This window comes from Lactuca virosa, chromosome 7, assembly GCF_052849685.1.
Source record: "Lactuca virosa cultivar CGN04683 chromosome 7, Lactuca_virosa_CGN04683_v6, whole genome shotgun sequence".
Lineage (NCBI taxonomy): Eukaryota > Viridiplantae > Streptophyta > Magnoliopsida > Asterales > Asteraceae > Lactuca > Lactuca virosa.
This window is the reverse complement of record NC_136432.1, coordinates 53,874,049-53,885,963: the sequence shown is the minus strand read 5'-3', so window position 1 is coordinate 53,885,963 and position 11,915 is coordinate 53,874,049. Positions and strand designations below refer to the sequence as shown.

The 11,915-nt window shown below is 32.7% G+C and overlaps 1 protein-coding gene across 1 annotated transcript; it reads left to right on the top strand.

Annotated features, from left to right (window-relative positions):
* Window positions 1-1,241: 1,241 nt before the first annotated feature.
* Window positions 1,242-5,375, top strand: TCP2 (TEOSINTE BRANCHED 1, cycloidea and PCF transcription factor 2). Its single transcript, XM_079059351.1, has 2 exons — window positions 1,242-3,061; window positions 5,118-5,375. The coding sequence occupies exon 1, from the start codon at window positions 1,684-1,686 to the stop codon at window positions 3,043-3,045; it is 1,362 nt and encodes a 453-aa protein (XP_078915477.1). The 5' UTR covers window positions 1,242-1,683; the 3' UTR covers window positions 3,046-3,061; window positions 5,118-5,375.
* The last annotated feature ends 6,540 nt before the right edge of the window (window positions 5,376-11,915 follow it).

The following is an 11,915-nucleotide window of genomic DNA, read 5'->3' as shown; positions in this document are numbered from 1 at the left end:
TATATATATATATATATATATATATATATATAAACGAAATCGTATATTTCAATTGTTAATTGTGTTTAGTGTTTACAGTTTTAAGAACATTATATAAGTTATTTGGTCGCAATAGCCAATATTTATTACTACGTTAAAGCACAAACTTAAAACGTTACTTCAATCGAATTTTCTTTGTAAATTAAAAGAACTATATAACTTATTTACTAAACGTCAAAATTACCGGATGTATTTGCTTATTTTAAAATCTTACAATAAAAAATTAAAAGAAGTCAGTATATACCATTACCAACTTGTAACAACCAAACTTATTGGTAGTCAAATATATCGGTACCAAGTATACTTGGTACGGTAGCGGTAGCAAATTTTTTGTACAAATTATAATTGATATGATACATGGTTTAAAAAAAAATAAATTGGTACCGTACCAATTCCACCTTTAAAAAATTCTACTCATAATAGTTATCTTCTGAAAAATATTTATTATTTCGAAATTCCCGGACTACCGATCAAACGTTTTACTTCCTATTACTTATTTGAAATCTTGTTGCTCAATATTCTTATCAAATTTTTAAAAAAAATCTATTCAATTTCAATACAATTTTTCAAGTTTTTCTTTGAAAAATATTTTCTAGGAAATTATTTTCAACCATTCCTAACATTCAAAATAAATCTGTCATGCTTTCATCAACATACAAAACCTAGGTCAAAACTATTACATAGCAAACGATGTTTTAAAACACAAACCAAAATATTGTTCAAACAACCCAACCACAACAAATCCAAAAAATTTCATTTGGTAGGCACCATCGAATGTGTCATATATAAATATTCCTCATGAAACATTAAATGTATCCGCAAAAGTTTATCAGTGGTATTTTATGTCTAAAAAAACGTTTCAGCAGGTCATTAGGCTCATATTCATATTTATGGTATTTTTTCAATTTCGAAAAAATGGTTTTGTGTTAACATTTGATGTCTAAATATGGTGCTTTTAATAAATAAATCAGAATTAAAAAGATTGAAAAGTATGTTTAAACAAGCATACCCAAAATGATTTGGATTATACATGTTTAACCCTTTCCTTGAAGTAGTTCATCAACGTTTTCATATAAGATATATATAAAAACAATAACTATTAATTAAGTATTTCAACAATAAAAAAAGATTAAAACCCACAAGTGCTTACAATTATTGCTTTAAAAATCTTTAATTTTTTTGGTTTTTAACTGTTTCAATGCATATCTTTTCTCTCTCTCTCTCTTTCTTTCTCTGATGAAATTTACAGGCTTTGCTTTTCTGAATGACACTGCAAAAAGATAAGTTTCAAACGGAGCTTCCCTTCTGACATTTCCATGCTACAAGACCTTATGAACATGATACATCAAACCCACAAAATATATACATACAGACATTTGTATCTATATGTTTTACACACACTAGTGTGTGTATTGTTTCTGTAATGTTATCAGTCATCAATGCAAAGGACACCAACTAATCCAGTAGCCCTTTCAAACGCACCTGCTCACTCACATGTACTCTAAAATTACTTTTCTCTCTTTCTCTCTCTAGATTTAGGCCGTAACTTTCTCTCTCTAAAAGGGATAAGACAGAAAGAGAGAGAGAAAAAGAGACGGCGGATCTGGTGGTGGTGGTGGAAACAAGGGATGATTGAAGAAGGGTATGGAGGTGGATGAAATTGAACGACAGGTGAGTAAGTTTCAAAGGATTGGTTCTAATGGTGATAATTCTTCAAATCCTCATAAAATAGCAACTCTGAGAGGGAATTTGGATTTACGAAACCATGAGCATCGGTTTCCCGATGAGAATGGTGGCGTTGGCGGGAGGCTTTGTGGGTGGCCGGCGTCTCGAATCGTTAGGGTTTCTAGGGCTTCGGGTGGGAAAGATAGACATAGCAAGGTTTTGACATCGAAAGGGTTGAGAGACCGCCGTGTACGGCTGTCGGTAACGACAGCCATCCAGTTTTACGATCTACAAGACCGATTAGGTTATGATCAGCCGAGTAAAGCGGTGGAGTGGTTGATTAAAGCGGCGTCGGGTTCTATCGCTGAGCTTCCATCTCTTGATCCGTCGTTTACCGGGGCCGACGGCCATAACCAGCACCACCACGACCATAACAACCAGCACCAGAAGCAGCTGAGCGATGAGAAGAAATCCACCGGACACGACGCCGAATTTGAAGATCCGAACTACCAGAACCACCACGAGCAGAATAATAATAATAATAATAACAACAATGTTTCGTTATCGAAATCGTCGGCTTGTAGTAGCACATCGGAGACCAGTAAAGGTTCTGGACTTTCGTTATCTCGATCTGAAAATCGGGTCAGAGCTCGAGAACGAGCTCGAGAAATGGCGGCGAAGAAGGAAAAGGAAAAGGACACTGATCCCGTTAGGGCTTCTGTTGTGACTCAAGTTAACGGTATTGCTCATAACTCATCGTTTACGGATCTCCTCACCGGCGGGATTAACAGCAACACCGTTACTCCGAACCCAGCGGCGACTCCCGAATCCAGAATGCAGTGGACAAGTCCAATGGATTACTTCTTCAACCGTCCACCACAGTCTTCACCCCAAATAATCCAAATGCCACAGTTCAACATCGCCGCCGTAGACAACCACCCGCAGCAGCATCATTTCTCTCTCCTTCAAGAGAATTTTGCACCGGTTGTGACGACTAGTGGTGGCGACGGTGGCGGAGAAAGCTATAACTTAAATTTCTCCATTGCAGCATCGTCTTCCGGCGGCGGTATTGCTCCGGGTTTCAATAGGGGGACCCTTCAGTCCAATTTATTATCTATTTTGCCTCATCACCACCACCACCTTCAGAGGTTTCAGTCGCCATCTATGGTGGATGGATCCACATCTACAAACTTCCCGTTCTTCATAGCTCCAACCATCGGCTCCGGAGCTCCAGAACATTTCCCGGCAACAGGGTATGACTCCCAACGCCGACAACTATACGGTGGAGCAGATGGTGGAGGGCGTCACTCTGATCATCATAAGGAAAAATCAAAGAACTAAGTCTTCTCCATCTCTGGTAATTCCCTTTTAATTTTCTCAAGTTCTTGCAGTATTTTCCATCATTAAACATCGCTTTTTGCACCAAAAAATCAATATTCTTCATTGCTTATATTAATTCCAAAATCAAGATTATCACTTTCCTAATGTGAAATGCTACCAATTATATTAATTTCTTGACATCTTCATGAACTTTAAGAATTCCCATTAGAGTTATAGTTCATTTCAATTCTAAAACAATAAATCAAGTATACATTTTTAATCGAAATTTTGTGTCTTTTCTTGTATATTTCAAAAGTTACTTTCTATGTGTATACATAAATACACACAAAGTGTACAAATAAAGATCACGTTTCTTGCCTACAATATGGATCAAACAAAGAAAACATCAAAAAAGATAGTTATAAAGATTATTATAATCTCTTAAAGGTTTGATTTTTATGTGAATGGATCAGTGTGGGGTACATATAAACAATAAACAATCATACAATGTGTTGTCTTTTTTTTTTTTTTTTTGGTTGGGTTTATGGATTCATATTTAGTTTGGTTTCCTTAATTTCAAGCATGTCTAGAGGAAAAGACAGGTGTTAAGCACTGAGATTAAAAGAAAGTGATTACGCTAAATAATCCGACAGCTTTCCTTAAATTAAAATGGATTTAATTTAGTTTATTAGCCAATGGCAATTGTGTTTCACTGAAACCGAAATTTATTTTTTTTGCTGAAATCTCGAGCAATGGGAAAATGGCAGGCACGCACCTCACTACCCTCACTAGGGTTTCATTGGTGGTCCCTCTTTTTCTCTTTGCTTTTAGGTCAAACCCATGCACGTACGGACAACCCTTTTTAATTATAAAAACTTTCATTAATCTTTATTAATATTAATTAATATACTTAATATACTCATTTTTATTTTTACTAATGAATATAAGTGAATAGGTACATAAACATATAACTATGTTGTTCTTTATGTGTTCATAAAATATACGTATGTTGTGTCTTGCTAAGTACGTTGCTATTATACATAAATAAGTGTATGTGATTTGTTGTTATAGGTAAAAAAAAAACAAAGTATGTTATTGCTACTAATAAAGTGTAAAGTAGGTTATTGTTTTCTATAGTTTTTTTATTAGGTGTTTTCTAGAGAAAAGGTTGATAAGAGAAGATAACATGATAACATTGCTATTTATATGTAGTATATGCTACAAAAATATAAGTATGTTGTTGTTTATGTGTATAATGGGTTGCATATTGATATTATAAATAAAACATGCGAGTATATTGCTATAATGAGTAAAAAATATAAGAAGTTGTTACATGTAGAAAGGAAAAAAGTATATTACCCATATTGATACAAGGTGTAAAATACGTTACTATTTTCCACAAGTTTCCATCTTATCCGGTGTATATTTGAATTCATAATCTAAATATGAGTTATTTATGATTAGTTCATATGAAATTTCGTTTTCTTAATTGGTCAATTGATGTTGTAATCCTGCACTTGATTGCTTTTTTAGGTTTTATTTCTGTAGACTTGCTAGTTTTTGTATCGTCATTCAAAAATAAATTGATTAATGTTATTGATTTAATGGGTTATCCCCATAAAAATCCCATTATTTTTGCCTAATTTTAAGAAAAGTTTGAACTTTTATTTTTGAACAGAAAATTCTTAGTTACCTAATATTTTGCCCAACTTGAAAAATCCTTAAGTTTCTCTTAACAGATCAGGCCTTGTATGATAAAAAAAAAAGTTTGAACTTTTCTAGAGATGAATATTTGTTTTAATTAAGTTCCTAGAGATGTTATATTGCATTAATGAATGAAGATAACTATAAAAAAATGAATGGTTTAAGTAAATATTGAGTTTCGAAATCATAACATAAAAATTATTAACCTATTAATACACCACTAAGAACTTGCAAGGGACTCAATTTCTAAATTATGTGGGCAAGTTTTATAAATTTCTTGATGTTAATTTTTTTTTTGTGAGCAAGAATTAAAGAAAATTTATAAATTTGTAGTTGGTTTTTTAGCGGTTTGTGTTGAATATTAATATATAAATTTTGATGTGATACAGAAGAGAAGAGGGAGTGTGATCAGTAAATTCACGTTATGGTATGGTGATGGTTGTTATGGCAAGCAAATGGATATGTATGTGTTGTGTGTACAAGTAATAGTGTTTGTGAGGAATTAATTAAGGCATGAGAATGGAACATTAATTCGTTTTTGATTTTGTGTTGTTGTATTTGATTAATTTAAAGCTTTTGATCAAGGCCTTAATTGTATGTTGTTAATTCTTTGCTTTTAAATGTGATTATTATTATTATTATTATTATTGTGGAAGTGGTTGGATTTTGAATGATTTTTGATAACTAAAATGGAAAAAATAGAAGATTTCCTATTCCGAATGTGTAATTCTATAACAGACTTGCATATTAAATGATTATGGTATTTTAAAATGTGAAAAAATATATGTAATTAGATTATAACCCATGAAAACCACGAGTAAAAAACAGTTAAAATATTATGGTAAAACTCATAATTGTTTATCAGTTATTTTCAATAAATTATTAATTAAACATGATTTTGTAAGAGTTTCAATATAGAAATAAAATTAATTATGGGCAATTATAACCGAAATTTATTCAAGATGAATTTAAATTTCTTCTAAAAATTAATGATCAAATAAATAATTGAATAACTTCAATATCAATATTTTTTTAAAAATAAAAAATGATGAGAAAATGATAAGTATTAATTTTATAAAGTATTTGAAAAGAAATCGAATATTATAGAAACTGACAAGTGACACTAATAGTTTAACTTTGTAAAATTAAATTATATTTCACTATAGTTTGGAGTGTTTTGCAAGTGAGCGTATTAGTTTATTATCGGTACCACTTTAACACCGTTATAAGTTAAAAACATATTTGAACAAAACAGCGCAAACCGCTAATAAATCATTTTTTATAAGTTAACTTCCTCTAACTTATTATCTTATAACCTAATAAACCATAACATTTTTTGGCAAAACCCCTGTTTATTTAGGACAACTTTTATAAAAACCTACCTATTATGTTTTATTTTGGTCTATTTATGAAAATCTTTTAAATTTTATTTTTTTAAACTTGAATAGGATATATGCCAAAAAGCAGAACCAATTATACATTATATATACAGAAAAACTTTTATATTATTTTTACATTAAGATAAACCAATATATTATTATTTATGTTTCAAATAAAACCAAATTGAAATTTTATAAAAGAAATGACCGACTAAAAATATTATATGAAATACATATCTCTTATATTTCATTGATTGTAGGCGAAAACATGCCAAAACCTACATTTATTATGATTACTCTTGCTGGATTGTGTTCTCCATACGGAATTATACGATTTATTTTTCCCTTCTCAACTAATTATTTTTATCATAATTAAAATCAATGTTGTATTAAAAATAACAAAAATGTAAGTAACATCATATTTGTATTTGTCAATTTCTCTAAAAAACCACATATTTTGATTTTTTAGAATGGTAACCATTAATATAAAGATTTTTTTTGAATATAAAATAATATAATGGTTTTTCTGCATATACATGTATAATTAGTTGTGCTTTTCTGTATATATCCATAAGAAATTTAAAACATCATTTTTGTCTAATTTCACATATTTTGACCAATAATTGTGGCTTTTCTGTTGAAAAACATAAGAACGCTTTCATTAATTTGACCAAAATATTAGGACTTTTGTGAATATAAATATAATAATATGTAAACTTTTATCCAAAAACAATCATTTATATGTACCCCTTTGTTCATTTTCTCTTTACTTACGTATAAAATGTGATGATATAATTTATTGGTTATAAAATGTGATGATATAAAATGTGATGATATAATTTATTGGTTCAGTTTAAGACTTTTCTAAATATAACCCAATATAATAACAAAACTATGTACATTTGAAATCTAATAAGGTATTTTTGAGATAACCATTATATAATAACACAACTTTTGTATTAGAACTTCAACAAGCCTTTCTGCTCTTTTATACCGATAAAAACAAGAATAAAAAACTGAACACATACAAGGGAGATTATGATTTTATATGACCTGCTTACAAGAACTTCGTCACTAGAAAATGCTTGGATGATGTCGGAGACAATGGTGGGTCATTGTGTAACATCCGAAAACAGTGGTAAAATTTTTATTTTTCAAACACCCAAAATACAACCAGTTTGTTCCAAAACAACCATAGTATTATTAATCTCAACATCAAATTGAAATCAAATAACAAGCGGAATAAAATCGAGGGGATGTTGTACGATCACACCGAGCCATTTCCTTTAGAACTGGAAGTACCTGAAAATGTTAAACCACAAAACCGTAAGCACAAAGATAGTGAGTTCCCCAAAATACCGCATACCATACATATCAACGGACCATCCCACACATTAGGCCCAACCCATAACATTAGGTCCAACCCGCATATTGGGCCCAACCCATAATATCGGGCCCAATCCTTCATACAAACGAGCCCAACCCCACATATCAATGGGCTTAACCTAACATATAAATGGGCCCAACCTAGTATACAAATGCAAGAGTCACAAAGACAGCTAGCATCCTACAGAGTATAGTGAGAAGACTCACCTCAAACCGAAGACAGAAAAATCTCACACTCGAGCGGTTGATACCGTAACTTCCCACATTAATCAATAAATAACTAGATCCTAATTAGAAATCAAATTAATTAATTTACACCCAAGGGTCTTAGCTCATAATCACTCTCTCTTTATGGGTAAAAGACCATTTTACCCTTCCAAGACCAGGGCTCACTCTACTTTGCCCAAAAACCTATTTGGCCAAAAATCCATTCTGGAGCTACGCCATGCGTACCATGCTCTACGCCCAACGTAGAGCCTTCAGATTTACTTGCAATCTGATTCCGATCTTTGGAAGCCGTCAGAACTAATTGTTCACTTGCAATCGATTCTGATCTTCGGAAGCCATCAGAACTTATTACATTAATATGGAATCAGGACAAAATCAGGCTACGCCCTGCAAAGCCAAGACTGCGCCCTGCATAACTGTTGGATTAGGTGTCTAAGCACATAACTATTATTGATATGTACTCGACCCGAGAGTAGCATGGTCCATTTGGGTTGCATAACATCAGGACAATTTGTTAGGATGGACTGTTGAGAGAAGGTTATATATGATTTGTTAATATATTATAAGTTCTAATATATTAATACGAAATCATATGATTTAATTAGTATTGATCAAGAATTAGTTTGGAATTAATTTAGTGATCAAAAGAGACTAATTAAATTAATGGGGATTAATTGTGTAAATTAGTTATATTTATATGTGTTGGGCTTATGGTCCATGTTGGACTAAGATTATGTATGAATACATAATGAGTTGGGCCACATGAACCATAGATCATAAAACCCATGGGTATGGATTTGGGTTATATCCATGACTCTTGGAATCCTACATATAAATATATGCTCCATAACCTAAAAACGACTACACACATATTCTTGGAGTTCATGAGGTGTTTTGGTGCATGAAGATTCTCTCTCAAGAAGCCACCTTTGTCCTAAGTGAGTTGTGAGCCATTTGAGGCATTCATACTTTTGGTGCTAAGCTCTTAAGGCCAAATACAACAAGGTTTCAAGCTACATAAAAGGTATGTCATCCTAACTAGTATTTCATATTGTTTATATCAATTGCATGCTAGTTATAGGCTTAATGCTTTGGAAATACCATTACATGTATAATTAGAGAAAACATAGATCTAAGGCATTTAGGGTTGTATGTGCACCATAGGATGTTGTAGTATACAAAACCCAACAGTGGTATCAGAGCCTAGGCTTGTTTTCTATTATATTTGATGTTATTATTGGTTTTCGAAGCAAAAAAATCGAATTTTCTGCAGTCTGACAGCATGACTCACCGAGTCCAGTGTTTAACTCGACGAGTTGCATGGTTTTTGCCTTGGACTCGCTGAGTTGGATGAGTGACTCGCCGAGTCCACTCACAAAGTTGACCAACTCGACGAGTCAGCTCATGCACTCGACGAGTTGGCTGTCCTGGATGCAGATTTTCGAGTTTTTTTGGCCTGTTTTGGATTAGGATCATTACCACAAAATGTTTTTGTTCATATAATTTGATTTTGATGCTATGGTAATGATTATCTTCATCCAAATAAAGGATAATTGTCAAAGTTTCAAGATTTGTATTAGTTTATGTGATTTAGCTAATTTCTTGAAAATTGTTGATGTGAATTATCTTTACTTATGAGTTTGATCTAGTTCATAGAAAAATTATTTGATTATTGTGTTAATTGGAATAATTGATCTTAAAGGTTTTTATGAACTCCATAACTTGTCCTCAAGTTATGGAAAATGAAGAGTTTTTCATTTAAAAGCGCATTAAGTCTCATAGGTTATGAAAATGGAAGAGTCTCTATGTTTAATGTCATCATAAAATGTTTTTTTTTGTCTTCCATAACTTGTCTTCAGGTTATGGAACTTGAAAAGTCTTCAATAAAAACCATATTAAACTCATAAGTTATGGAAACCAAAAGTTTTTGAATTGTTCAAAACTTTCCCTCAAGTTTTGGAATTTGTAAAGTTACCCCCCATGTATACTTTAATTCCAACCCTTAGAATTTTAAAAGTTTAAAATTCAACCCTTATACTATTATAATATTATAGGTTTAATATTTATATATATGTATAAGAGTAAGTCGGTCTTACCGTTAGTAGGCCTCATTCACGAAGCCGGTCTATTAGGGGGGTATAAGGTTACTGCCTATAAAATGGCAGTTTAATTGGTGTCCATTCTCACCCACCGCTTCCTTGACTGGTGGAGGGTCGTTAGCCGAATGGGTAGGACAGGACATTAATTCTCCATTCATTAAAAGTACAATGATAAATATAAAGTAACTAAACTTTATTAAATTCCCAATCTTAGTTACTTTATGAAAATGTGAATTTGGTGCTAACCCATGAAATTGCACTTTGCACCTTGTTAAGTCGTTAGTGGAGCGTGTGTGGTTAACCGACACACTAATCTGGGACTGAAAATGTGTGGCAAAGGGTAGCTTGATATTAATCATAGATCAATGGAGCGTGTGTGGTTAACCGAAACATTTATTAGGTGGTTGTAACATTAAGTGTACCAAGTTAATTTGTATGGTTATTCACTCCTTGTTTGTGATCCTCGGCATCCCAGTCATAAACTTGAAGGGCACAATCGAGATTTAAACATGTCATTGAATTGTTCAATGAATCTCAAAAGATCTAGGAGTTTCGATTCATTTAAAACCTAATGTTAAATTTCGTTTTTCATGGTAGAAATTGGTAAATCGTCATTTACCTACCTTCAAATATTTGTAGCTTGGATTACGGCATCCCTCTTCCAAGTTATAAAATATTGTGTTGGGTCCTAGCCTTAATATTTCATATTGGGTGTTATATTAAGGACTTAAATCAACTAAACTTGAATTTCTCCCTCATAGATGTCTAGTTATGACAACTATGGTCTTCCTTATCCTTTTGGATAAAGCTTTCCTAATGAAGATGATATCCCAAATGGCGATAAAGGTGAAAGATTAATCCCTTTGTTGTGCATTAATGGGACTGGAAATCACACTTCACTTCCTCCACCTCCTCCAATTATTCTCCCTAACCACAAGTTCTTGAAAAGTTCAAGGTCACTCAATCCCTATTGGCAAGCAGTGTCTATATGTACTCACATCTTGGAGATGAAGTCTCATATTGACAAGCTAGAAGAGTTGGGTGTCGAAGTCTCAAGGAAGTTGACTGTTCACTGGGTTCTTCAATCACTTTCCGAGTCATATAGTGAGTTCATTAAGGACTACTATGTGACAGACCACGACATGACCCTTATCAATCTTACATATTTGCTTGTTGTTGATGAATCAGCAATGATTTGGAGCACTGGTAAAGCAAATTTTATTGGAAGATCTACTTCCCAAACTTACATGGACATTGACAATGGAAACATTGGAAGTCTAGAAAAGTCCTCTCTTCCCATTGGAAAGGGATCGGCCATTGTCAACCCGGTTGACCAAATGGTAAAGAGAGAGGCTAAGTCTGAGATAGTCCCATGTACCATTACTAAAGAGTCCATATGTTTCTATTGTCAAAGGAAGGGGCATTGGTTGCGAAGCTGCCTTATTTACCTGAAAGTTCACTAGGATGGTAAAAATAAAAAATTTGACTATGCTTCAGATAAAGTCCACTATCTAACTTTATTAAGTTCCTATTTGGAGATTCTTATTACATGATGTGACTAGGTCGCATTTTGATGTTTTGTAGAATCGAAAAAAGGAGAGGAAGCTTAGAAGAAGGGTATGATGAATCTGATCGCGAAGATGGATTTCGATCGCATGATTCGAAGATCAGAATTTTGAGTTGTTGCTTAAGAGTTATGATAGATTGCTTAGGAATAGATAACAACAAAGTTTTCATACGTATTTGCATTGTAAGGATAAGTTTTTCCGCAATTTTAAAATAAAAGGAAAATTTTTGATTTTATTTATTTTATGTATCCTTACAATGGGATTTGTGAAAATTGTTGTTTATATGATTCCATTGATAACAATATTGGAAAATGAATTCGGTTCTTTCGTTTGTGGTAGTGTCATAATTTACCAAATAAGGAAAGATTCTCATCACCCAAGTTTCAGTTGGATAGAAACTTGGAGTCATGAAACTTGTATTGTATGATGAATGAGAATTTTCATCTTTGGGAAATTAAGACTAATTCCTTGTTAACGTGTATATGTGAGTCAAGTGAAGGACTAGGAGATCGGGTACACTTGGTTGT

Excerpts from the sequence above, each read along its gene's own strand:
- TCP2 (XM_079059351.1), top strand. The coding sequence starts at position 1,684 with ATGGAGGTGGATGAAATTGAACGACAGGTGAGTAAGTTTCAAAGGATT.